The sequence below is a fragment of the Tauraco erythrolophus genome, chromosome 13, assembly GCF_009769465.1.
Source record: "Tauraco erythrolophus isolate bTauEry1 chromosome 13, bTauEry1.pri, whole genome shotgun sequence".
In the NCBI taxonomy this organism is placed as follows: Eukaryota; Metazoa; Chordata; class Aves; order Musophagiformes; family Musophagidae; genus Tauraco; species Tauraco erythrolophus.
Window position 1 is genome coordinate 23,085,172 of NC_141477.1, and position 27,555 is coordinate 23,112,726.

Genomic DNA, 27,555 nt, shown 5'->3' on the forward strand with positions numbered 1-27,555 from the left:
CTTTTCCTCAGCAAGTGCTGGATGCTACAAATACAGTCTTGGTCCAGAAAAGATGCACTGATAGCAACGTTCTCCCTGCCATCAATGTGATTTTGATAGTGTAGTTTAATAAAATGTTATGGTGCTGAAATAGATCTGCTTTATTCAGACAGCGAGCCTGACTTTGGGGTGGTTTTTGTGCTAGGAATGAAGCTTTTCCCAACAGGCCCAGCCCATTGGAAGCCTGCTTCTGCACTTCAGGTCCTAAAGCTCTGCATCAGTGAACAGGGCTCCAGAGGTCTCCTACGATGCAAGTATTGCTGTTTACCTTTCATCTCCTCGGATTTCACAGGAATGAGGTGGGCATTAGCAAAGGGAAACTTAATTCACAGCACTCAGTTGGTGTCTTTGGGAGAACAGCCACAAGTGGCCTAAGCAGAACAAAGTAACAGGAAACACCACTTGCCAATAAGCAGCCCTGGGGAATGCTGTACAGCAGAGATCACTTTTTGCATCATCTGCTTTAGAAATAAAGAAAGAATGAAGAGACAGTTGGTAGCAGATTGCTGTTTCTGACTAGCTCGTGTGCATGGTCCTGAATCACCCCGAAAGGCAGCGCCAGCGCCGGGCTGACCAGCCACTGTCTCCTGCACGAGGGGCTGAGAGTCACGAGCGTTTGCCACTGCCTGTGCCAGCTCTGAGACCACGGCTGGGGCCGTTGCCTCTTGAGAGAGGCACCTGTAAGCTCATACCTGAGAAGCAGCAAGGGTTTCCTTCTGCTCGTTCCAATGGGTATCGATGTTTTACTACAAACTTCTTGGAATGTAGCTGTGTACCATGAGTGTGCTGGAACAGCCCTCTTTGGTCTTCGTAAGAGTCACTTCCACCGTGTTGAAAGGGCAAAACCAAAGGTCCTCAGTATAAGCACTGGTGCAGATGAGACCAGACTGGAGCTGTTGCTCATTCTCCAGCTGTAAACACCTCCCTTCCACATATGAAAACAGAGGTGACTAAAAAAACCTTTCTTGCTACCTCCCAGTAAAGCTTTGTGTGTTTACAGCACAGCCCTGGTAAGCCTATTCCTTCATGGAGAGGTTTCCTTCTTATACTTCTGGCTGGTGGAAAAGCTGGAACCTGGTCCTGTTGGACTTACCTTCCCAGTGTACAGAAAGATCAAGGACCAGCAGCACTTCCCTTTGATTTCTGTATTGTTTGGGAGTTCTCCTTTTGTCTTTGCTGTGGTCTGTATTCCAATGCCTGCATTGTCCAGGCAGTGCACTTCCCTGCAGCCTCCTCTGCTGCTAATCAATAGATACTTAACAGAATTAATGCGAGGGAAGGAAAAACTTTTCCAGAAAGTAAAATGTTTAAATAGTTTTAGATTATATTCTAGTTAAAGCTTATCAGGCATGAGATACTGTTTCTGCAAAGAACTGCAGCGTGGATGTACACAGAAATACAGATTTAGAGACGTGTTTCTAGGCAGACAGAGGCTAAACAGAGAAGCAAAAAGTTTTAAGCAGGGGTCAGCTCCTGCTGGAACTCCTGGGCATTTCAAATATAAATCTGATCCCAACAAGCACTTGCAGGTGGCTGTCCCACCTCAGGAGAGGGCCAGCTGTTTGCCTTTGGGCCACTGATAAGGAACACAGAGCACAAACCCCAGCTCTGTAAGAACTATCACACTCAGGAGATGGTAATTTAAGTTTCATCCTTTCATTTTTCTAAGCTGTTCTCATACCAAGTGATCATCCTTCAGATTTTTGTATTCTGCATCATCCTGAGCCTCAGCAGATCTCATCAGAACGCACCTTTGCCTCAAACCAAGGTAACAATCAATCGACTGAACTCAGTTTCTGCAAGTTTAAGAGGAAACCCAACTGCCACGTGCCGATGCATGAGCCTGCTTCCAAACCCCACTACAGCATCAGCATTCTGAGGTAGATGAAAGGCTGCAGAGTCTTTACAGGGAGGGAGCAGGGAACCAGGCTGTGATAAACGCTTCTAGAAAAAGGGGGTTCTTCCCAGCTATGACTAGAAAAAAGGACAGGCATCCATTACTAGGGGTTCCCCTCAAGACAGCAGGGTTTACATCACTGAAAATTGCCTTAAAAAAAAGTTTTCAGGCAGACTTTCATTTAGCTTCCAACTCATAACACCACTCCGCTGCCCGTCATCGCTCTTCCTTTTGCATTCTCTCTGCCCACAAGTGTGGGGAGCAAGTGGGCACCTTCTCCCCCTTGTCCCAGGCACTCACAGACGCTCTGAGTTCACAGGAGCTTCTCCAAGGGAGAAGCACATTCCTCCCACCACCAGAAATAAGCCCCTGTCAGGTCACCACAGGCTCCAAGACCTGCACCAAAACGAAGCCAAAATCCTTCCAAGGCTGAGAGGTTTTATCCAGCCATCACAGAAACCCTTCCACAGCAGGACTTCCACCTGTGGTTTCTGCAAGCACCGTGTGGGGTGACACCAAGCCTGGAGCTGCTGTGTTACACGCAGGGTGACCCACACCCCCAGCTACAGGCTGGTTTCACAGCATCGTTCCTCCCAAAAGTCTACACCTAATGCGAGACCCACCTGTCACAAAACTAAAGAACTCTGCTTTCTGTACAGTAATTTTATTTAAATCAGGTTAACTTTGTTTTTACACTAATGCCTCAGTGCATCCTTTAAAAGGAAAGGAAGTATTTTCTTTAAAAAGTGTTTGTACATAGGACAAGGGCGCATAGAAATGACCACAGGAACAGCGAGGATCCCTAAAACATGCACAACTGTACACTGAGCAGTGGGGGCTGCAAGAGCAGGAGGGAGGAGGAAGGAATTCTTTCTGGAAGCTGTACGTTCCATCACCACAAACAGATGCCAGTGACCACAGTGCTGATCACAACCACCGACTCTTTCTGGACATCAAGATCTGACTACCCTGACTTGTATTTCAGCCTAGTAGAAGACAAATCCAGAGAAGCACCTAAGTTCACAGGAGAACTCTTTATCTGGCACCTGCTGGAAAGCTCCCAGGTGAGTGTGACGCACACCCAGAGCCACAGTTCCATGTCATTGCCCAGGCCTGCATCCCAGGGAGCCCACTGGGAGCACCAACCAAGTGCTCAGGAGAAGCCTCCCCTTCCCACACCTCGACAGCTTCCACCCACCCTTAGAAGCCACTTCCCTGGGCCAAAGAGATGCAGCTTCCTTGGTGGACCATCTGATGCTTTTGTGAGATTTCAGTTGTGTCTATTCCTTCTCTTGGAAAGAAGCCTGTAAGACAGGAGACACCAGTCCCTACACCCCTCACCCCAGGCAGCAACAGCGTTGGCCCCGGTCCGCCAGGACGGGCCCGACGCTTGACACGTCCAGCTGGGACAGAAACAGCGTTCCCAGCTTCCGATGGCGGGCTGGGCAGTCCCTGTCCTCTGATAGCAGCACATCATCAGCACACTTGACCCTGCATTTGGTTATTAGCCTTGGGTTTGTTTTTTTTCCTTTTCTTTTCAGAAGAGTACCTGTTACTACAGCCTCTGAAAGAGCCTTTCTTCTCCAGACTGTAGAGAAAGTAACAGTCCATCAACTCCAACCTTCTGTCCCTTCTCTGTCCTCAGTTTTTAGCGCCCACCTTCACAGTAGAAGCAGAAGCAGCAGATACCAGACACCTTTATCCAGCCAGACCAACAGCTTGGCCCCCAATTTCACCTTGGCAAGTGATAACATTAGTATCGTTTTAGTCCACCCTCGAAAGAAGAACAGGAGAAATAACACGTGAGAAAGCAGATGTTCATTACTGCAACCTGAACTATACGCAATCATCTCCTTTACTGTAGGATTTAGCCACAAATTAAGGGGGAGGAGATGAGGAAGAAGTGAGGATGAAGAGGCAGCCGTTTCAAAACGCCGAGGTGACCCAACACCCTCTCCTACCACCTCCAGGAAAAGGGAGATTTCACACAGAAGCAGCACCTACATCTCACAGCGCCCGAGCCCAAAGCCACTTTTTTGTTACCACCACTATGAGAGTTGCAACCTCTGTGTGTTGAAACCCTACAGAACCACACGAGGCCAGATGAGCGGGGAGAGGCACTGGCATCTCCAGTGCTTGTAGAAAGCAGAAATTCACCCATACACCCATCCTGTCCCTCCTCCGTTGGTTTGGCTCAGCCCATCCTGACCCACTCTCCAACACCATCCTCACGGACACGACAGCTGGTAGCAGTACCGTGCTCCACTTGCACGCTCCCATGAGAGTGCAAAGCTCCACGGACACCAGGGTGAGCATGCACGTACCCCTCCAGAGCCAGGCGTACCACCCACCCAGCTGAGAAGGTTGTAGTTGGGACAGAAAAAGAAACAAAAATATCCCTTCAAGTAATTTGAAACAGCCCATTCTTGAGGTTACAGCTGCACAGAAGCAGTGACCAGCTGGGCCTGTTTGGGGTGATAAGGCAAAAAAAGTCTGAAGTCCTGGAGGGATGGAAGAATGAGAAGGTGTCAGTAGTGAGAGATTAAGAGTTATTCTGTAGGTTGCTTCTTCACACTCCTGTGATTCTCATCTCCGAGCGACCAGCACCAGCTGCCTCCAGTTACTTCTGCACACAGCTTGGCCACGCGAGCCCTCCGCAGGCAGCCGACAGAACAATGTAGATGATAACCTGGAGCAAGAAAACAGCTGCTTCAGCAGAGAATCCTATCTCCACCACTCAGTCCACCGCTGCCTCGGGCTGGCAACCAAACCCCAAGCTTGGAAACTCGGGTTATCAAACCCCTAAATGACTCGTCAAACGCCCCACAGGACTTCATGCCTCATGGTCGCAGCAAGGCAGGGATGGGAGCTGTCCTCCAGCCAAGCACGACGAGGGTTCAGCGGTGACAAAGTACATCACCCACCTACCCTGCATCCTCACGTCAGCACCGGCTGCGTTTTACGGGCTGGAGGAACACCGCCACGTTGAAAAAAGCTACTTCAAAGTTAAGTACCAAGATACGATGCTCCTCTCCCCACACCTCACACCAGACCATCAAAACACTTGTTTTGCAGCCAAGAGCCTTCCAGGCACGGAGCTGACTGCGCGGGTGTAAAGACAGTAAGATGGTGCTGGTGTTTCCCTGTAGTGGGGCCTGACTGAAGAGCTAAAGGTTGTTGTGCTCCGTACTCACAATTGCTACAATGACGATGACGATGGTAAGCTTGAGGTTCTTCATACACATGGCTCGAGCAAGGTTCCTGCTGGTCGTTTTGAAAGTGACTGACTACAAGAGAAAGTAAAACAACTAATTAATTCCTGAACCTGCTGCGAAGGAAGCCGCATCCCAAGAAGCCAGATGCAGAGGCACATACTTTTCCCAGCTACTACCTCCCTAATGACCCAGACCACTGTGGTTTCCTCCTCCAGAGCCATTAAACTCCTGCAGTTACACCAATACAAAAACTGAACAGGCATCAAGAGAAAACTCTCCCACTGCTACTTCAAGGGCGAGAGAAAGTGGGAGAGTAAGTCCAGCACCAGCCTGGGAGAACAAAACACAACGTCACCAGGTCTGTTGGCTGCCCACAGGGGTTAGTTTAACTCAGAGTACTCCTGGTCAGTTTCTCATTTGACTTCCAACCTTTTGGGAATCAAAGGGCTCCAAAACATTTATGGAACTACTGATCTAATCACCAGCATATCACATGCACTTTATTACTGTAAATACACCTGCCAAAAATGAGACAACTCATGCAGCTACTCCTGACAGCAGATCCCCTGGGGCTAGACGAGTCCTGCAGTGTGAGAACTTTCCTCCAGTGTTTGCACTTGCTGTGTTTTATGGAAAGCTTGTGATTGTCCTGTATCCTGCAATTCCACCCACTCAAACCAGGGTTTTGGTCACCAAATGACCTCCAACACCCAACCAGGCTCTATTATTAGTGCAACTCTTTTCACACGTGTGCAGCCACCCCCCAGCTTTCTCAGATAAGGCTACACCAGGCAGAACTGCATCCCTATGAACTGTAATTTTGCCTTAGTGGATTCCCATGCTCAGCCACCACCTGAACTTTGGGAATGCTTCTCTTGCTCAGCTGCGCAGCTCCCACATGTGGCAGCAGACTGCTGGACACCAACACACCTCCTCTCAGCCCAGACTGGCTCTCCAGAGGACAGGGCTACTCTGACCACCAACTTCTTCACGCCTCTCTCCCAAAAGGGAGCCCTTGCCACTGCTGCAATGAGTTTATGTACAATATTTTGGTGGTCAGGGCTCATCCAGGAGTGATAAAACACAGCCCATGACTCTGCAGTTTGAGCACTTCAGCCCTGGGTCTCCTGGGATGCTAACCATTGGGCTGGACGACATCCACACTAGAGGCACAGCCCATTCCTTCATTTTCTGCATGGTTTCCAAGAACCAACACTCCCTGGGAAAGCTCGTACATGAATTCAGCCTGACTGCTGAAGGAATTCCAGTCCATTTGTCTAAAGCACAACCCGAGGTTAGACCACTTCTTGCCACCACCTGAGGAAGCAACAGGGTTCAAACACCTGCCAGCTGGAGGACTATTCCCTGCTGGGTGAGCTCCAGGCACCTCTGCAACCTCTCTGAAGCATGAATACTTTTTGTCAGCTCGGAGATGTCTGGATCTCCACAAGCCCCACACAGGAGATACTGGCACTCTGCTGAGTTGAGGGTCAGGTGCCAAAGGGATCGGGCACCAAGCCAGGACTCTGCAGAGGAAGATGCTGAGCCTAGGGATTCCCAGAGGAAAGATAAAAAAGCTTCCAGAGTGTACAACACTTCTCTAGACAACATAATGCTTTGTAATTACAGTAAATTTTGGGGTTTTTTCAGTCTCTTCTCACTTAGAAACACTCCAGAGTACTTTACGGACTATTTAGGTGGAACAACTCAGCTTTCTTTTTTTTTTTTTTAAATCAGCTACACTTTCCCTGTTGGTATACTAGAACGACTCTAGAGATTAACATGCTTCCAGTTTATCTGCATCAAGCTGACTTCAGACCAGGCTACAAGGGAAGTTTTAATTCTCATCTTTAGCTCTCCTATCGCTCCAGATAAAGAGGGGGCTTTCCTTGCCTTGGGCACAGGAGACGAGGACAAGAAACACCACCGCTTGCGCTGGCAGCGTGTTCGCCTGCGCGCTCATCGTGGCAAACAGGAGCAAGTCGGAGATGGTTCTTGGGCAGGATGGGGCAGCGGGTACTCGGGAGCAGAGCATTTGGCCAGCAGTCACCCACAAATCCCACCAGTACTGGCAGGATACAGAACAGAGATGCAGGAGGTACCTTCATTCTCTTAAAAGGAGCTGCAAGGCTGGGAGGCAGCTTGTGGAACAGCTACAAGGAGGGGGGGAATAAACCAGGACTTGCGTCTGACCCAGGGAAGGACTACCCATAGATCGAGATGCTTCTGTGTCTGTTTAGAAGTGGCTCCAGATGTTGGTCTTGGCCTCCATTGCTCCCTGACGAGCACAGCTGATGCAGTAACACTATTTCCCCATTTCTAAGTTCTTCCCCAGACTTACCGAATCCACGAGATTCTCCGTTTTATCGATCAGCAGCTCCAGCTTCTCTCCTCTTTGTGCCACAAGGTCTGGAGAAAGAGACAAAAATCCAAATCTGTAGGTAGAATCCCAGTGCAAAAAGCTGTTTCCAATACCCAAGCCCAACTGCGAGCCAGGAGCTCTCAGCAGTGGCTTATTAGACATCAAGGTGTTCCCAGCCCTTCAGAGACTGTCCTGCAACAGCACTTAAGGAACAGTCTCACACCACACAGGCTACATACTGGGACTGGCCTGACTCTATTTTGGTCAAATCCAAATCTGACTCTCTATTTTAAGTGGTCAGACTTGTCAAAACCCAAACCAGAGTCTGATACATAAAAGAAAAAAAAACCCCACATTTTCTCCACAGCAGGTGCAGGAAAACCAGAGTGACAAACAGCCCGAACCCACAGCATGCTTCACCCCACCACGAGCTGTGCAAGTTCATCTCAAACAGCCTCCCTCAACCAACTCCACTACAAGGAAGAGCTCCGAGCTCCCCCAACCCCTTCTTCAGCAGCTCATGGTGAGGAGAGGCCACCCCACCATCGGGGTCACCCTGCGGGACCCTCCCCGCGGGACTGCCCCTCCAGCCCAGCGGAATTCCGCACGCCTGGCACTGGGGGAAGCTGCATACCTATGTTTCGAACCATGATTCCTTTGAGTTCATCGATCTGAGCTTGTGTCTCTGCCACCTGGTCAGTGCCCTTGCTCTCCGAGTGGTATTTCTGTAAAAACGAAGAGTCAGTGAAAGGAGGGACCCTCAGCGTCGCAATTCAGTTCCTTAAGGCAAAAAAAGGAAACTCCTGGTCGCTACAGAACAGCACAGACAAAGATGTGAGTTTTCAGATTACCCGAGACGTTTGTAAGTGGGTAGCAGACCAAAACCTGACCTTCTCAGCCACCTACAGATCACATACACCCATCCACTCCTGCCCTGCAGGAGCTACACGGTGCCTGCAGCTTCCAGGTCACCCAGAAATTAACAGCCCCCTTTGAAAGTCCAAGCGATGGGCAGCAGGAAAGAAAAGACAAGACAAGGACCTGTGAGATATGGTTCACTGAATGCCCGGGCTACCATCAGCGGTCCCGCTCCCACCCGTCACTGCTGGACTGTTCATGATGGCAACACGCTTTTCTACTCATGCCTAGAACATGTCAAGAGAGCTCTGTGATTCCACGAGCAAGCCAGCGTGCCGGCGGCTCTGCAGTGAGCATCAGGGAATTCCAGCAAGCACGGAGCACGCTCGCCCGCGAGCTTGTCAGATACCGACGGAAGCACGCGCCGTTCTGCAGCCTCACGGGAGACAGCCAAAAAACATGACATGTTGCTAACTGGTGCACCATTCCTGCCATCCCTCCCCCTTAACTAGTGACAGGGACTTCACCCCGAGACTGTTCGTCCTGGTTTTGGGATCACAGGTGAGCCTCCGGTGCCCGCGCGGTTCAGGCTGGTGGGCAAGAGAAGTGCCAGCCAACATCCCCAGGTTAAAAGGAGTCTCACAGCGTTTGTAGACTCTCAGGAGGGAAGTTGAGGTGAAGCCAGCACTGGGTAACTAAGTTCTGCTCTCCCTGGATTGATGTGAAGTCCCTGCTGTCATCACAGGGCTTTGCAGTCAGGAGTTGCCATCCACAGCACCTGTCATCCCGCTCCCTTGAAGTCACCTTCATCCTGGGAAACAAGCCTCTACGTTTTCCTCTAAACTTGCAGCATCACACTCACACCTGAAGACCTTCCCGAAGCATCTCTACTTTAATAAGAGACATCTAAGGAGATGGACAGCAGAGGCCAGGACTAGATCACTGTTGCTCTACTTCATGACCACCCCCGGGGCTACTTAAACCCCAAATCTGCACCCGTTTGTGACAGGAGGGGAAGGAAGAGTCTCCAACGCTAACGGCATCCACGCTCATAACTAATGGTTACAGCCCTGAACGCAACAGCTCCTGTGAACCTTCTCCGCAGAGGTTAGTTTTTTAGGAGAAGGTGCAGAACTGGCACGCTATCAAAGCCGGTCGCTGGTTTTACTGGAAGCGTAGCCCCGTGTTTATCTGCGTGCTAGCTTGAGTTGTAGGGTGAGCTCTGAACTGCCACACGATCTCCTCCTCCACCCTCAGCCTCACGCTAGTTCAGCTCCTGAAGTTACAGACACCACCTGGATGACAGCCCTGCTCTCGCACTACGTAACGTGTGATCAGGAGGGCTCATCTCAGCAAGTTTTAGAGCCATCTGAGGGAGAAGCTTTCTGCCATCACTCAACATCCATTAGCCGACGCCTGGATTTCCATCAGTACGTGAAAGCCAAGGTAGGCAACTCCCCTCGTGCTTTAGAGAAATGGGATTTTAAAGGTTGGGATTTTTACAGGAATATCAACACCATGGCTCTGAAGCTGCCTGGCTCTTCCGATAAGGCAACTCATTAAGCTTATTCCAGCCATGAACAACAGCTCACGATGTGATGAGTCGCCACGTCCTATATTTCAGTCTCCACATATCAAAGCCTGGTGGAGAGGAAAAGCTCAGTCCTATCACATGGAGGAAGTTCATCTAATTTATTAGGCACAAGGCACTGGGCCCCCCCGAGCCACGCTGGTGGTGTTATTCATTGCTTTCTACCTGCTGCGTACGCCAAAGAACGGTTTCTGCGATTCTTCTCAAGGAGGATTTCTGGGGAGAAGGTTAGCATGTTAGGGAAATCCCATTTAGCACCAGTTCTCACCAGCTGCGCTGCTAGGACACTGGAGAACTCGCTGTTCATTGCGTAGGGAAGGGCTGTCTGTGCTCTCGAGCCATACGTGGTCTGAAACCTCTTCTTGATCTCGTTCAGGAAGTTGAAGGCTCTGGATCGTTCAAAGTCCTGCAAGGAAGAGAGCAGACCACGTCCAGAGCTGTGTCAAGTCAGGAACAGTGACGTGCCCGGAGCATGCAGCCAGTTGTGGAGAAAATGTAAAATCAGTTCTTAACAGGCATGCTGCATGGAACCTCCGGGATTTCCCTGGTTATCCCGGGGTTTGACTAGCAGCCAGGTTTCAGCCTCAGCTTCCCGGGCACTGGTTGGCAGCAGACTTTACTGGGGCATCCATAGTTCTAATTCTGTGCCTGGTACCTTTTTCCAGTGAGGGAGAAGTTTTTGCTTCAACTCTTTGAGAACTGAGGAGTATGATGGGTATTTCACTGACAATTAAAGGCTTGCCTCTGCACCCAGGTTCTGCTGCACTGGGGAGAGAAACTAGGCAAAACCAAGAACTTAACCTCAAAACTATTCACGTGCATTTGAGATCCAGGCTTAGACTTCAAAGCCATAACTGATGGGAACACAGGCAGTAGCTCCAGTGGGGAAAAAGGCACCTCAGATTAGCACCCACATCGATTTTCTTTGACACACAGATACAAAAAAAGCCAAAACCTGCCAAGAGCCTGTCTGTGCAATAGCTGTAACCAAAACACTTACATCATCTGTGATGCAGAGGTATATAATCCGGTCTTGGCAGATGTAATGAAACAGGTAACTGCAGAGAAAAAAAGAAAAGGTCATTTGGAGCTGCCACAGGACTCACCTTCTAGAAAACACTGCTGCCTGTGGGGCCTCTAAGGGCTGGAGAAGTGGAAGAGCAAATTCCAGTTTCTCTACAGGAAATCACACAGATGCCAGCACACCCCAGCCGTCTCTGTTCAGGTAGGTGTTTCCATTCCTACAAGCTACACCGAATTAGAGACCACCTGCATGTCTAAGAACCACCAGCCTCACCTTCTTCACAGCACTCCACGCTTGGCAATAGCTTTGTGCCACATTTAGTTGCCAAACAACTTCAGCTCACGCCCTTCCAGCCACTTGTAACAACAAAACCGTGACAGGACGCCCACAGGTAGGATTGATGTCTAATCCTAATCGATGTGCACACCAGCACCCATGCACCAGTTCCCATGGGACAAGAGCTGCAGCTAACTGGAGTGACCAGCAAGACTTCCGTGAGCCTCGCTGGCACAGCTTGCTGCTGTAGCCTTTGCCAGGCGAGCACGGGGCTGCGCTGCCTTCGGTTTTCATCGCCAAGACAAAAGCAGCCGCAGCAGCAAACTCATCAGACAGAACAATAATCAGGCTGGAATCGCGTGGCGAGGTCAACTGTTCATGGAAAGATGACTCTGGTGGTGCTGAGAGAACACGGATGACAGTGAAATGCAACCCTCAGGATCCTGAAAAATGGTGCAAACCAGTTCAAAGCAGTATTTTCTAATCAGAATTCAACCGAGCTGTTACTTTAGGCCATCCAGAAAAAAAACCACTAACCCTTAGTACACAACTAACCCCAAACTAGAAGCAATCAGAGCATTCCAGTTCAACTCACTGGCTTCAGGTGTTGCTTTTTTATAACACTGCCCCCTCACCCCCATTTGATGCTCCAGCAGGAGATGTGTTCTTCTGACCAGTACAACAGGACAAAACAGGAACAGAGTAGCAAAACCACCACACTAATACTTTTTTTTTTCCTATTTAAAAACTCTCTGTATCCTTTCACTTTGACATTTGTGTATTTCCACAAGTCTCCCCAGTAAGCACGCGGACCCCTCCCACAACCTCCCAAATAAAAACCAGTTAATGCATGTGCTGCACAGCCTTGTACAGCTCTAAGGGCACAGCCCAGGAGCTTTCAAACTCTGGTTTTGTATTATATAAATAAGACGACACTGAAATAAGCTTTAAGGGTGGCCTAGAAGTATAGTTTACTGCCCTGAATGTCTGTTCTCATTAAAAAAAAAAAAAAAAAAATCCCTGCACATCTGCAACTATCACCCCTCTTTCCTGGGAGGAGAGAGGTAAAGCTTGTCCAGGACTACCTCGTGGGCTCCCCAGTGACTTCTAGAAGAATCTTTACAGCCAAGACAGAATAACCCCAAGAACTCCTCATGCTAGAGGGCTGGTTTTCCTTGGAGATTACATAAAAGACACAGAAGTTACTCTTAAAAATAAAAAGAACTCAATAAATGAGCTTAAGAAGTTCAAACAAAGCTAAAAGAAACCCAAGTCTTTTCCTGTTTCAGAAGAGGAGAAACGATCCAGACAGACGACAGCAATTTTCTAGCCTACAGGCTGGGACCCTGGCAAGGCAGGAGGATCCCTGAAACCTACAGACAGGAAAGACGACAGCTCCTGGTGCTCCCTCAGCTTCACAGCTTTCACGTCCTGCCCAGTTATCATGGTCAAGGGAAGAAAAAGGCTATTCTAGCTCTCTCCAAACCAAAAACCTCGCTTTTTGACAGCAGGAAGAAGTTGCCAGCTCCAAGCATGCATGTGTGAAAAGATTCAATCCCCCCAAACGGATGGCTAGGAACTCTTCCCTCCTCTCTCCTAGAGGGAAGGCAGGGTTGGCAGATTCTGACTGAAGAGGTGGTTGCCCAAATCACAGACAAAAGCCAACATAAACCTCGTCAGAAGAGACTGACTTGATGCTGAGCTCAGTGCCCAGCGCTGCAGAGTGGCACCTGTGTGTTTTAACAGCACAATGCAAAGCAGAACCACCACGAACTGCAGCGACCTTCTGCCACGTTCGGTAAATCCTTGTTAAGGAAGCAGTAACGAGCAAAAGATGGTACGCTTGGCAGCACGCTCTGCAAGAGCAGATGCATTAGTTGCCTATCTCAGTGCTCCCTGGCACAGAGCAAACCCATCTCCACCACAATTCAAGTTTTCGTCTACGAAAACGCGCCACGGTACTCCTCAAACTCCACTTTGCAGGTGGTCCAAGAGCACACCAGGCAAAGTTAAAACAAAAGACAATGACTGTACGCTTAAAATTACAGTAGGAAAAAAAGATTCAGCATTCCAAAGTACTTCAGACCACAGGGCAGGCAGCGTCCTCAGAGACAGCTCTCCCCCAGGGACTTCTAGTGCTCCCAAGCCAGGGAAGGATGCGGGAAGACTACCCCAATTCTCATCTCTTGAATCCTCAGGCAGCCAAAACAGCTTTAACACAACAGCTTGGGCAATATTGAGAATCCAGCCATGCTGCCACGTCCAAAAAAAAAAAAATCACTCAAGTGGGACCCAACGCTTCTAAATCTGCTTTCTCCACAGTTCTTTACTACTTTACGTGTGCAGTAAGTCAGCAGTCTCAGCCCGTGTAATGTCTAATCCCTCCATTCTGTCAGCACTGACCAAGGGCTGTCCAGAGACCTGTACAAACCTGGGAAAAATCCTTCTGTCCCACAGCCTGGATTTGCGGTAGCTCAGGATAATTCTACATCTGCCAGCACGACTTAAAGCAACCAGGATCCACAAGCAATGTGAGGAGGGTGACATTTTTACCTAAAGCCACGTTCAAGCCTCAGAAAAGCCAGGAAAAGACTCGACAAGCCAAATACCAAAGACTCCAGCAGTTTGATACCCACAGCTGAGCACCATCCCGCTCCCTTTGTTGTACAAAAATCGAAAACTTGATTTCGTATCAACTGCCTTGGTACTTATTGCTTAAACTAAATTCAAATCCTGGTTATGCTGCAAAGTTCTAGGGAAAAAACGTAGCTGTTGGGCTGACTGCACACTCAGTCAGGATACTAACACACCCAAACATGGATGGAATTTGACTGTGCTCCATCTATTCCCATCTTCGTGCACGTTCACTAGTCTCTCCTCCCATTCCCAGAAGAAAGGCATCACTCACTTCCCATGTGAGTAGGTCAGTTTGTTGTTTTCAGATGGTATTTTCGCCAGGATCTGCTCCGTCACCTCCAGGAAGTTTCCTCCACACCAGGCATGTTTGGCAAGGATGGTTGTGCCCCTCGCCACAACAGCGAACAGGATGGCCATGGCTCCACACTACCTGCCAATAAAAAAGACTGCAAGAGTTAGACTCGTGTTCTTCGGCAGAGAAAGCGTCGTAATCGCACCAGTATTCTCTCAGCCCTCATCATCACAACAGGAGGGAGGCATGAGCTTGTTCGATGCTTCGACAGGATACTGCTATCAGAAAGCTGCTCTCACTTCCCCTTTTAGGTTCTCTTCAGAACAAACTACAATAACCTCTAGAAGAAAGCTTTTCTTATTGCAACTGGATGGTGTCCCACAGTCAGTGATCCCAGAACAAGTTTGGCCTACCTTGTTTCCAACCTAGATTTCTAGCTATTAGTACTTTTTTTTGTTTGTTTTGGTCTTCAACTGACCCTGAAGGTTTTTCTTGCCCGTTACTGAAAAAACTGCCTGCCACCAGCAAGCTCCAGTTCAGAAAGGAAGTAAAGGTCTTGCAGCTCTATTAACAGCAGCTCATTGCACAGACCATGCCCACCATCCCCAACACAGGCTGCTCAGGGTGAGGCCTTGGCTTTGATCACTATCAGACTGAAGTAGAAAAACTGCCACTTGCTTAGAGTCACACCACACACGTCCCCTTTTTACGGGCTAGAGACACTCGCTGAGCGTACGTTGTCCCCAGACTTCTGGAAAAGCACATAATCTGCACCTCTCAAAGCCAGACAGCACGTCTGCAAACTGGTTATCCTCAGCAACATGCCCCTTCTACCAGCCAACATCCTCGTGTGTGCATCAGACTGGACAAGTGTTTGAGGGACAGACTTGCGTGAAGTCTCCGGAGTCACAAAAACGTGCCTGCTGTCACGGAACGGGACACACTTAATCAGCTCGAGTATCATCACAGTAATCTACTGACAGACCCAAGATTTAACATGTGAAACCACCCGCCAGACCACAGCTGCGACATCTGCTCGGCTGATCCAGTACATCCATAAGCCTCTTTGCTGCTTAGGAAAGACTTAGGAAGACTTTTGACCCTGTAAAACCCAAAAATCTTATTTTTCAGTTTGCACTTGACTGCCCTGACATTGCCTGCCTGGTTTTGGGTACAGAAACATCTGCATTCTGGCTGGCCACATCACACACTTACTTCTGTGCAACTAAGCAGCTCGGAGACCTCTCTAGAAATAGGTGCCACAGCAGAGAAGCAGTGGTTCAGCTTCAGGATCCAAAGACCACAGGCAGAAGGACTGAACACAGGCTACGTCCAGCCAGACTCTGCATCCCTCCAGCACGGACTGGGGACCTACAGATCTCTTCTGTATCAGGGGCCGGTCCCACCAAGCACCCTGCAGACAGGTCTGCCCTGAAGAGCTCATGCTTTTGTTTGAGGCAATGCACAGACAGCAGAGGAACAGCAGAAGAGGTGGCAGAGGAACTCCAAGCTGCTAACAAGGCTGTGAAGTCGAGACACAATCACTGCCCCACGGCATCATGGCTCGCTTTGTCGGATTCAGGCTTGGCCAGCAACAGTCAGGTCATTTCCCACACCTCCCACAGGTTCAAGAGCTCAGCATTGGAGGGGAAAAAGCATGAACTCATGGGTTTATTCAGAGAAGACACTCCACAGCTAAGCCACAACCACCTGGGAGCACTGAGGCATCCAGCACTGCCAAGGGAACAGGAAGCAAAGGCCAAGTGTGACACGGGGTCACACCAGGCAACACGGGAAGCACAAGAGTAAGAGGCCTCAAAGGACATGGCGTCAGAGCAGAGCGCCCGGTCCAGCAGGCTCCAGAAAACCCAAGAGAATTCACAGTGCCAGGGAAGGGGAAGGGGGAACACACCAGACAGCCTCAAACCACGCAGAGGCGAGTTCCCAGATCAGCTGTTCTCCTCTGCTCTTCCTGACCAGTAACACAACGAACAGGCACCGATAACCGACGGGGACAGGACACACCGGAGCGCTCGGCAGCAGCTCCTGGCCCAAAGCTGCCACTCCTCCCACCCACAGTCATGCTCTTCGCTTCACCATGGACGGGAGGGAAGCTCCTGGTGCTGCTCTGCACGCCTTGCTGCTTGTTTATCCTGAGAGCAAGTCCTGTTCCCAGAGCAGAGGCAACTCGCTGCGTTCACTTGCTCCTGTTTGACACGGCAGCTTCCCTGCTCCTCGCTTCCTGCGTCCAACTCCTCACCCACCACCCGTGTCCCATCCAGCGCCCCTCCCTAGGTACCCACCTCACCTGGACGTGGCTCAGGGATTTAAGCCACAAGCTGCCACGCTTGCACAAAGCCTGCTAAGGAGGAGGGAGGTGAGGAGTGCCCACGCCAGCAGACCCCCTTTCACTGCTGGAGAAGGAACTGGGGTTTGCAAACAGCTGTTCTCCTGCCTCGTCCCCATCCCTTCCCAACTGAAGCACAGAAGCTCCAGCTCACTTAAAAACGTCGGTACAAAGAGGTGACAAGCAGCTCCATTTGGTTTGGTCTGGTTTCCTCCCAGTCACAGGTGTGCTGGTTTGCAGGCTCACAACTGCCCTCAAACATCAAGTCTGTCAGCACTGCAGAAAAAAACAACCACAAATTCTTTTACAGCTCAGAGGAGATGACCTTTAAACATAAGGACAGGTGGTGCTTATGACACTCAAGTAAGTAGGGTCTATGTCCACCTGAAGATGATTATGGAAGTTACAGAATATGGAAAAGCAAAGGGTAACAGTTCCTCCCCTTCCACACTTTCTAAGGAAACTCCTCAGTGCAAAGATACTCGAGGAGAAAGAACAAAGCAGAGAAGAAAGCTGTGATTGCTCACTATCTGCAATATGAAAATAAAAAGAAAGCTCAAGAGCAGGTTCCAGCAGAAGGAAGCAGTTCTTCACACAATGCACCCTCTGAAGCTCGTTCCCACGTGTTACCATGGAGGAAAAGAGTTCACTTGAGTTCAGAAAGTAACTGCTGAGTTTATGGAGGAAAAGAATCCCTGTCAAACAGACAGAACCCAAGGAGCTGCTCACTGGAGCCTAAAAGTTTATCACGAGTCTCTTCTATTCTCCCACTAGTCCCGTGGCACCCACCAGTCACCACAGAGCCAGACCCACCGTCACTCTGACCCAGTACAGCCGTTCGTAACACTGAGAATCGCTTATTCCACAAAAGTGCAGGATTTTTTTTTTGTTTTCCAGGGAGAAAAGCATGAAAAGCAAGAAATATCTTCAAGCAGCAGAGCAGGTGGCCTGCCAAGTTGGATCCACGGTCCAGCCCCGGTCAAGGTTGGCCCTCCCAGTACTGGAGTTTTCAGGCTGCTATTCTCACCACACTGCTCTTCTCACACAGCAACAACGAGGAGTCACACAAAGGCCTGCGAAGTCCCCGTGCTCCCAGTTTAGAGCAAATGCCTTAAAGGAGTTTAAAAAGACACCTCCAAGGCTTCCTACCATCTCCTGCAACACTTGAACTACCACGAACATCACATGACAAGCAGACAACCAAGTCATTTGCAAAGCCTCTTAGAAGCCCGACCACAACCTTCTCCTCCCAGCATCGCCAAACCAGCCTGCCCAGTCACATCTCACCAAGTGCCTGAGAGCTGCCCCACTACAGAAAACTCAAACTTCCTTCCAGAAAGCTGTACTGGAGGAGCTCACAGACTGATCAGACCACGCAGGGTTTGTGTGTACGCAGCAATCTGACATCCTGCCACGGAAGACTTGCCTGGCCCACCTAGCAGAGCTGGGTTTTGTTGGTTTTTTTTTAAGCCAGCCTTAAATTGCTGCAGCAATCACGTTGACTGCATGAGAGCAGGAAAAGTAGTCACAGAACCCAGTAATATTTTGCTGCCTCTGGCCTCAAAAAGCTGCTCTCAGCTCTCCAAAGCACAGTGCTACAGACATGCAAGTCTGAGGGTCACAAAGTGGGACTCCAGTGCTCCAAGACTCACCTACCTCTGGTAAAACACAAGCTGAGTAAGTTACTACTACAAGTTCCCCCTCCACAGACCTGAAGAGACCAAAAGCTGTTGCCTGATGCTCACAACATTATTTAAGACAGGAGCATTTGGACACGGCATCGAGCAGAAGTGGGGATTACTCAGAGCTAAAACATAAAGGAACGAGTAACTCCTTGGTACCTTCCTGCAGGAGCCATGACCTCCACCTGAAGGTGAGGCAAAAACACAGACCCAACAGGTTTATAGACAAAGATGAGACAAAGCTAAACCTGGGATATCGTGTCCCTTCCCATCCAACAAGGTGCAGTCTGCAAAGTTTTGGCCAGTCCAGCAACTAACCCAGAGCTGGGTGGGTGCATGGTACACCACCAGGTCACAGCCAGGAACAAACACACACCACTAAGCCTCCTGAGCAAGCAGGTGGCTGCCAAGCATCAAGAAACCAATCTCTTCACTCTGCACTCACTCAATGAGCAAGACCAATACAGAGGAGCAGTTGTAAAAGAAAAAACACCCCCAAACCCTCCCCCTGCCACACACACTGCAAAAGGCAGCGACTAACCTCACAACTACAAAGCCCACACGGGCAGAGAGACATCGTAATTCCCAGATGACGTGGTTTGATCCCCGGTGGCAGCTAAGCACGGCACAGCTGCTCGCTCGGACCCCGCTGGGACGGGGGAGAGAATCCGAAGGGCAGAAGTGAGAAAACTCACAGGTCGAGATGCAGACAGTTGGCTGGTGAAGCAAAGCCACGCACGCAACGCAAACCAAGGAGTTCATTCCCACTTCCCAGGGGCAGGCAGGTGCTCGGCCATCTCCAGGAGAGCAGGGCTCCATCACGCCAACAGTGACTTGGGAAGACAAACACCACCACTTGGAACGTTCCCCCCTTCCTCCTGCTTTATGTGCTGAGCATGATGTCATATGGTGTGGAACATCCCTTCCGTCAGCTGTCTGGACTGTGTCCCCTCCAGCCCGCTCGCTGATGGGGCGAGAGGCAGAAAAGGCCATGGCTCTGGGTGAGCTCTGCTCAGCAGCAAGGAAAACATCTGTGTTATCCACACCATCTTCAGCACAAACCCAAATCACAACCCCACACCAGCTGCTGTGAAGAAAATTATCTCTACTTACTCCACCCAAAACCAGCACACCAGAGTAGAACCACTCCAGGTTCAAACTGAGGGTGATGAAGTGGTTTAGACAACTTCTAAAGGTCTCCGTTCTTTCCACGTGGCGTACCTGCAGAACTCAATAGCTCTGCACACAGAGTTCGACAGCGCCACATGTAAGGTGGCACTGCAGGATCCCACAGTCCTACAACGGTGAGGAAACCAGCTCCTCGAATTCACAGCCCTCAGCCTTCCTTCGGAGACATCAGCCATGCACTTTGCAGAGACACCTGCCCCCAGCGCTGAGCAGAAGGGGTTAAATGAAGTGAAACAGATGAACACGGAGTGTGTTTCTCTCTGTAAGTAGCATCCCATGCAGCCCTGTAAAATTCCTGTATTACTTTTGTCAGTAATGCAAATCTATTGACCTGCTAGAGAACATCCCTCCTCAGAAGTCACCAGAGTCAGGAATTAAATCCATGAAAATCGACCCCTTGGTACAACCTGGCGACCACAACTGTTTTCTAGCTGAACGTGCGACACTGAATGGCTGGAAACAGCCAAGACCAAACCTTCCTGAAGAAAAACTCAGAGATTCCAGGTAGGCCTTGCATGGAACAGCTCCAAATCAGGAGGAAAAGGGGGAAGAGGCTGCATTCCTCAGCCACCCAGGAGACACCAGGGATGCAAACAGCTCCTTCAGCCGTGCCAGAAGCAGCTGGCACTAAGGGAGGTGAAGCACAAAGGTGACCCGAGTGTTGCACTTGTATCACAACGACTATTTACTCATCACAGGTCACACTGCAAGATGCGGCGCGCTGCTGTCCGCGAGGTCTCTCCTGGTATTTTGCAGGGCACAGAAGAACCTGCAGCACCTCGAAGGGGTTCAGGCCTCCATGGGATGTTTAAACCTCCAGTAGGGATGGTGCGCTAATTTCAAACGAGACACAAACCAACTCGTTTGCTGCTCTGACTTCGCTGAAGACCAAGAACAAGCCATCAGATGGCAGTTAGCACAGCTGGGGCAAGGAGTGAACCCAGAAAACTGTGCCCATCCTGTCAGCAATGCCACCCTCACCAGCCAAGGGGCACTCGTCGGTCCTTCCTGACCAGGAGATTCACAGCCTCAGTGCCAAAAAGCAACAGAGGAGGTTACTGCTGTATTTCCAGAAATCCTCTTTACAAGAAGGGGCATCACATTACTTCTGGCTTGTAGCTGTTGCAACCCTGGCATTGCAAATGGCCTGACTGCCATAAGATGATCCTTTAAGCGTGGTGGCTTCAGCAAAAGGAACCCTCCACTTCCCGTTAACCCCTCCTCGGCACCTGCACGTTCTTATTTCTTTAAAGGCTGTTCCACAGCTGAGCCCTGCAGTTCATCTGGTTATTTCGAGCTTGAGAAGGACGTTTGTGCGCCGGCCTAGCGGGAGCTCGGCTTCCTCCCTGCCTCCTCCCTGTGGGAACAAATCGCTAAACAAGATCAATCCGGTTTCCCTCCCAGCCCACCACCTTTCCTGGAAGCAGCGTACCATGTTTCAGGAGAGGGATAAAGGAAGCGAACACGACAGCTGTCGGACAGGAGAGCCAACATTACACCCTAACGCGTTTTTACCTACAGGACCCCCCTTGCCCCCCCCCCCCCCCCCCCCCAATTCCCCTCACTGCGAGTCTCTCAAACCCCCACCGGCCTTTGCTGATTTACACCGGCTCCGCCGCGCCCCGGGGCCAACCACAGCACGACAGCTGCGCCCACTCGCCCCGTGCGCTCCCCCGACCCGCTCCCCGCGTTCCCAAATCCCGACCCCGCGCTGCCCACCCGCCCCCCCCGGTACCGAACGAGGCCTCCGACCGCCACCGGCCTCGGCCTGTCCCGAGGAGCGGCCCACCCGCGGGGCCGGGAGGCGGGGCCTCCCAGCCGGCCTCCTCCGCCTGCGGGGAGGTGCCGCCGGTGCCCGGCTCCCCCCGCCGGCCCGGTCAGTCGGTCCCCGAGGGGACCGGCGCCGGAGCCGCTCGCTCGAGGGCCCCAGGCGGCTCCCCGAGGGGCCCCCACCGCTCACCGGCCGCCGCGGCAGGAGGGAGCGCTCCCAGCGCGCCGCCGCCGCCCGCCGCGCTCCGTCCCGTGCCCCGCTCCCGGCTCCGGGCCGCCGCAACGCACTTCCGGTGCGGGCGGCGCCGCGGGGGCCGCTGGGAGCTGTAGTCCCGCCGCGCAGAGGCTGCCGGGAGGCGCAGCCATGGCGGCGGAGGGCGAGCGGAGCGCCGCGCTGGAGACGGTGGGTGAGCGCGGCCGAGCAGGACGGGACGGGACGGGACGGGACGGGGCGGGGCGGGGCGGGGCGGGGGGCGGCTCTGCGGGCGCTGAGGCGCCGCTTTCCCCCGGCGGGTGCGGCGCAGCGGTCAGCACGGGCCCGCTGAGGACGGGGGTATGTCGGGATAAATCGCGACAGCGCGGGTCGGTGCTCCGTCCCGGCGGCGGGAAGCAGCGCAGATCGGCCCCCGGGCCGAACTCTCCTCAGGTGCCCCCCCCCAGCGACCCCCCACCCCGCCCGGCTTCTTCTTGCAGCCCGTCAGACCGCCCGGTGGTACCGGGCGTGGAGCGCGGCGCTGTCCCGGTGTGTGCAAGCGGCGAGGGGAGCGAGGGGGCAGCGAGGAACACGCCTTGTAGCCGGATTTCTTGGAGTTCGCGTGCTCGAGCTTGTCCTGCAGGGAGCAGCAGCCGCTGGGAGTCAGGACTAACCAGCTCTCAGACTCGTCGGGACCCACGTTTCCTGGAACGAGCCTTGGATGTAAAGATGGATCGCACGGCGCTGTCAGCCGGGACCCGGCCGCGCACCTCGCCCTTCTCCTGCACCCGCTCCGGGTTGCTGAGCCCCCGGGGCAGGAGTTCGTGGAGCCTCTTTCCTTGCCCAGGCCCGTCGCGGGCAGCAGAAGGCACGAGGTGGCACTAGGTGGCACCGCGCTTCACGCCGACAGGGCTGCAGGCTCCCGGCTGGCACTGGCACCGAGACACAGGACGGGGAGAGCGGGTACAGGGTGCTCCGTGCGCCGGTCTGTCTGTCCGTCCGTGGGAAACGGGGAGAGCTGAGCGCCAGGACAGCCACAGTGGGAAACGAGTGGGCTCTGGAAGGTGCCCAGTTTAAAAGCTGCCTTTGGGGAACGTTTAACACAACGGTTTTCCATAGTCTCTCAATCTACAGCCCTAAACTTTTCCTAATGGCACGACAGACCCTGGAGCCTCAGCAATAGTCTGGCTTCTGCTAGTGGCCTTCTTCAGGCTCTGTGGAGCCATAGTCTTCTCCCCAGTTGTGCAAGCCACGGGCTGAAAGCCAGGATTGCACCAGGAAGCCCAGTCCTAACCCAGCAAGTCCGGTGTGATGAACGAAACTGATCTTTGAAGAGCTGCAGCTACTAGGGAGGCCCTTGGGAACAAACCAGCAGATTCCCCCAGCAGGAAGGCAGTACAGCACAGGACACAGGAGGACGTGTGGAAGGCCATACTGGCTCCTGAAGACCAGCCAAGGACTATACATTTGGACATAAAGGACAAGTTATGCAAGAACTGCAGTGAGTGTAGGAGCAAAGGAGCTGCAGGACTGGTCCCGAAGCCACAGCTTTCTTTGGACTCCTCTTCTCCCCGGTGAGAAGGAAGGATACACAGACACTTTGATAACCAGGGAGAGGTTTCTCTGCAATTTTGCACCTTTACCTCTACTATGAAGGTGCTCTTGGTCAAACTGCAGCACCTGAGACATGAGCCATGGGGAAGGCCCAGCCAGACCTACCATCCCTCCCAGTTACTCTGGCACAGATGGACACGATAGTTCATTCTTCACCCCAGGGCTGGTGTTCTTGACCTCAGAGCACCTTATAACATCTCTCCTTTCCTCCTTTGTGGCAGGTCCAGGCAGATGGGACAGACGGAAACTGCGTCACGTTTGTGCTGCATGATGAGGACCACACACTGGGCAACTCCCTCCGATACATGGTCATGAAGAAGTAAGTGGAGCCTCTGTGGTGCCTGGCATCACTGAGGGCACCTCCATCTCTGACCCTGGCTGCCTCTGTACTGTCCTTGTTCCCTGGCTGCTGGAACAAGCCCCTGTGCACAGCAGTTAGGGTTTTTATGTCAGACACGATGACAAAGACTCCTCACCTACCACCTCCCTCACGGGATTAACTTTTTCCTTGTGCTGGTGGTGTCAGGACCCTGAGAGCACTAATGGGCCATAATGGGCCTGACCAGCCACAGCTGGGGCCTCTGCCCACACCCTGCCCGTGGGCCCAGGAGCCCCCCTTAAGCTCAGGGCTTTTCAGGAGGAAATTTAACTTCAGACACATGAAGGACTTCTGAACATCTTGTTTGGCCCTGGGTGCAACAATGCACAGCTCCATGTAAGTACGCTTGGTCAGGCGGTATCTGCGTCTCCTTCTGGGACAAGCGCTGTCAGAAAAGGGGGCAGGAACAGCCAGCGTTAAGCAAATTGATCATCTTTTGTGCTTGCGTGGAGATGCAGGAATTGATGCTGGGAATTAATTCTCCTGCTGCCCCCATCAAAGTATAGAAATAGGTTCACTCCAGTTGCCCAGTTTCATCATACTGGGCAGCACAGAGGGTTTGCGAAGATCTACTGGTGAGCCTCAGAAGAATTTCAGCAGGAAGTTCAGTGCCTCATCTCAAATGACAGTTGCATTGCGAATGGGATGGCAATTGCTCTGATGAATCACCATGGCAAGAAGAGCAGCAGGCTTCTTGCAAAGGGCTCTTCTTTCCACCATGTTCTACCAGCCATCTCGGCTTATGGAGGCAGATGCCACGCAGCCTGCAAACCGTCTGGGTGAATCCGTGCAGTGCCCCAGGCTCGTCAGCCTCTTTGCACAGCAGAACTGCAGCAGGTTTGTGCACAGTGAGGTTTCCAAGCATCCAGGATCCCCTGTTTGAGCTCTGCAGGCCTGCCAGTGGAACACTGGCAGTGCCAGGAGGGTGCCTGCAGTCGTGCCAGCCATGTCATTCCCCTACAAAGCTTCAGCTGCAGCTCAGAGATAGATGGGGGGTGTGAATAAGGTTACACCAGTAGTTTCCCTTCAGCGTATCTATCCCGTAAGACATTTTAGAAACATGCTCAGCCCCAGCAGGTCTAGAGAGGCCTGAACCTCTGACTTTCCTGGGATTTGCTGTGGATTGGTTTGGAGTTCACTGCTCTCTTCTCCTCTCCTGCAGCCCCGATGTGGAGTTCTGTGGCTACTGCATCACACACCCCTCTGAAAGCAAGATCAACTTCCGGATCCAGACCAGAGGTATGGGTGTGCACCCTTCTTTCGTGTCCAGGACCCTTCTTTTGTGGAATCCCCCTGATCACGTCAGATTCCCACCACGAGTCATTTAAATAAGGAAAAAGCACTTTCCTCCCTCTTCTCTGCTAGCCACCTGTAACTGCTGTGCCCCTTACTCAGCTGGAGAGGCTGCTCCGAGCCTTTATGCTGCAGCTCTTCTGTTGCCCGGCTGCAGGGCTGAGGCAGCTGAGGAGCCCACAGCTGTGCCCGATCCCAGGTGTCTGGGCTGGCTCCAGCAGGCACCAAACTGTAGTGCTGGGGCAGTGTAGATCTGCTGCTCACTGTCACAGGTGCGGGGGGCTCCATCCACCCCTAAATCAGCACGGGGGTTGCAGAACAACCCCAAAATGTGCCGACATATGGAGCTGCAATGAGATAATTTGGTTTTGCTGCTCCTTCTCAGCTGTCTTGCAGCTTTGGTCATCAGGCTGTGACCCAAAGCTCTTTTGAGAAGCCTCATCTGCCTGTGCTGTCTTTTGGCTTGCCTCCCGAAGAGGACTTTGGTCCCTGATGATGTCACTCTGGCAGCTCTGAGCCTCTGGCACTCTCTCGCTCCGCCCAGCACACCCACCCCTTCAGCTCAGCCCACTGCCCTCCATCCAGGCCCTGCAAGCTGCAGCTTTTTCCGCTGCCGAGAGGGCTGGTGATTTCAGTCCTTCCTCACGGGGCTGTGTCCTTGAGCATCAGATGTGTAGAAGCCACTTGCTGGAAGCAAGTATCTAGTTTGTGCTTGCCGACTCTTTAATTTCCTGAAAATAATTAGGGCTCAGGCTGTTTGCCTTGCCAAGGGAACCACTTCCCTGTGGGACTGACTGCAGGATAAGTGTCTGCTCTTCCAGCGCCGCAGCCTGGACCACCAGCTGGGCTCAGCTCTGGGCTGGGAGGAGGGAAGTGTGTGGGCACGTACCTGGTGTAAGAGCCTCTCCCCGCCACGGGGACTGCCCTTGGCCACGGTGGTAAGAGCCACGGTGCCTCCGAGCGGCGAGGGAGAGGGCCACCAGCTCCTTTGGAAGCCACTTCCCGTTTCACTAACGTGTCGTCTTTCCTGTAGGGGCCCTTCCTGCTGTTGAGCCGTTCCGGAAAGGGCTGACCGACCTGATGGGTGTTTGCCAACACGTGCTCAACACCTTTGAGGTGAGACTATTCCTGAAGAGCTCAGGGGTCTTCTCTGTCTCTTGGTCTCAACGGGGAGAGGATGAGACCTGCGTAGAAGGCACTTTTCAGGTGAAAAACCTCATAGCTTTTTCAGACATTCTCTGCCTGACCTGCAGCATGGCCTGGCTTCCTTTTTCTTGGAGTGACTGTAAAGCTCAGTCGCTTCTGAAAGTACCTGGAGCTCCGTCTGCGCTTCTTGGGTCCCTCAACCTTTCCAGACACTGGGCAGAGAAGTCACAGCACAGACCAGGGTGGTGGCACTGTGGCACATGAGTCACTCGGGTATAAGCTGTTAACTTTTGTCCTTTGCTTTTGTTTGCAGAGGAGCATGAAGGAATACAGGGCCCAGAGGGAGGAAGAGATGCAGTAGCGTTTGGGGATGCATGTCCCTACGGATGTGTGTCATGTCTGTGTGTTGAATTCCCCGTGTCGAGAGTTTTTGTTTAGTTGTGGGTTTTTTTTAATGACCGCTTTGATGCAAAACTGTATTTTCTCTGTTAATAAAGTTTATGAAGTTTGATGCTGCAGAGGTGACACTGCGTTCAGCTCAACACGAGTACGGAAAACGGTAGCTGAAAGGCGGCTCTTTCGCTCTTCCGTCTTATTTCTTCCCCTTTGCAAGTGTCGTTATGTTTGCTGCCCAGGGTTTGCAGATCACCCAGCTTGCAGGTGGTCTGGTGCACAGAATTAGCCTGCTGCAGAGGGTGGAGGGAGCGAAGGGGTTCAGTGCTGTGTCAAATTGAGCTTTTAGAGAGGCAGCACCCTCTCCCGATGGAATTTCTGTTACAGGCACCAGTGCAGCTGACTTCAACAGACAGAGCCAGCCTTCTTTTTTAGAGACATCATTATAAAACGATTCTCTGCTTGTGTGGGGGGTGAGATGAGTGAAAAATCCACTTGCCTTTTGTAACCCCCTGAAGAATGTAGACAAAGGCAAGCCCAGACGGCTCCTGAGCAGGTGTGAAGGGTCCAGCACCGAAGCCCTGGCTGCGTTCGGCTCCGGCAGCTGGCCAGGCGACGGCTTTTTGTCGAGTGTGACGTGGCATGGAGTGGCAGGAGTTCTGCTCCGTGCTGGGCACAGGATTGTGAACCTTTCCAGTTTGCTCTGTGCCAGGAGGACACCGCGTGTCTCTGCGGTGGAGGTCCGCAGTTGCCGAAGGAACCTGCTGCCCCTCAGTTTGCTCAGATTCTGGTTTGGAGAATTCCCCAGCCTGAGCAAGAGGGAGCTATAAAAAAGCAGGAAAGCCGTTTCCCCAGGGAAGGGAGGGAATAACCCAGGAGTTGACCCACACACCTGGGCTCAACCTCAGCCCAGGTAGGGAGAATCCTTATCAGGTTTTGGAACTCAGCGGGTCATTGACCTGCTGGTCACTTCCTCCAGCATCCAGGGGATGCTACGAGCAGCTGCGTGTTCCCTGAGCTGGGCTGCCAGGACCACTCTGTTCCTGGACATCCTCTGCCCGAGGAAGCAAGGCAAGGATGAGCGTGCCTGTAACTGCACAGCTCTCCCCTGTGAATGGGCAGTAGGTGCTGACTTTGCATTTACACTTCTATGAGCAGCTGAAACCAAGCGTTGGGTCTTGTGTGATGTTTATTTACTTTCTCTGAGCTGAAACTTGCTGGTCTTGGTCAAATCAGCCCCCAGCACACGGGTCCCCTGCTCACACAGTGTTTCTCACCCATGGGACTCCCGTGGCGGGGTCCCCACGAGTCAGGGCTATGCTCCAGCCTCCAGCAATGCATCGATGACCCCAAAAGAGA

General features: G+C 52.0%; 2 protein-coding genes across 8 annotated transcripts; one reads left to right on the top strand and one right to left on the bottom strand.

Moving 5' to 3' along the window:
* Positions 1 to 4,510: 4,510 nt before the first annotated feature.
* On the bottom strand, positions 4,511 to 21,404 carry VAMP7 (vesicle associated membrane protein 7). 4 transcript variants are annotated; one of them, XM_086619546.1, is made up of 8 exons: positions 21,369 to 21,404; positions 14,171 to 14,329; positions 10,963 to 11,020; positions 10,231 to 10,368; positions 8,148 to 8,238; positions 7,493 to 7,560; positions 5,131 to 5,223; positions 4,511 to 4,625 (listed from the first exon to the last, which is right to left on the bottom strand). In XM_086619546.1, the coding sequence occupies exons 2-8, from the start codon at positions 14,314 to 14,316 to the stop codon at positions 4,557 to 4,559; spliced, it is 663 nt and encodes a 220-aa protein (XP_086475672.1). In that variant the 5' UTR covers positions 14,317 to 14,329; positions 21,369 to 21,404; the 3' UTR covers positions 4,511 to 4,556. The 4 variants fall into 4 exon arrangements, with proteins under 4 accessions (XP_086475672.1, XP_086475675.1, XP_086475673.1 ...); XM_086619549.1 differs by lacking the exon at positions 21,369 to 21,404 and adding an exon at positions 21,144 to 21,168; XM_086619547.1 differs by lacking the exon at positions 21,369 to 21,404 and adding an exon at positions 16,495 to 16,965.
* A 131-nt stretch (positions 21,405 to 21,535) lies between these two features.
* LOC104378740 (DNA-directed RNA polymerases I and III subunit RPAC2) lies at positions 21,536 to 26,314 on the top strand. Of its 4 annotated transcripts, none has more exons than XM_086619796.1 (5): positions 21,536 to 21,581; positions 23,207 to 23,304; positions 24,527 to 24,609; positions 25,691 to 25,773; positions 26,117 to 26,314. In XM_086619796.1, exons 1-5 carry the CDS (start codon positions 21,543 to 21,545, stop codon positions 26,162 to 26,164), a joined length of 351 nt encoding a protein of 116 aa, XP_086475922.1. In that variant the 5' UTR covers positions 21,536 to 21,542; the 3' UTR covers positions 26,165 to 26,314. The 4 variants fall into 4 exon arrangements, with proteins under 4 accessions (XP_086475922.1, XP_086475923.1, XP_086475920.1 ...); XM_086619797.1 differs by having other exon boundaries at positions 24,527 to 24,603; XM_086619794.1 differs by lacking the exons at positions 21,536 to 21,581; positions 23,207 to 23,304 and adding an exon at positions 23,708 to 24,201.
* Positions 26,315 to 27,555: the final 1,241 nt, after the last annotated feature.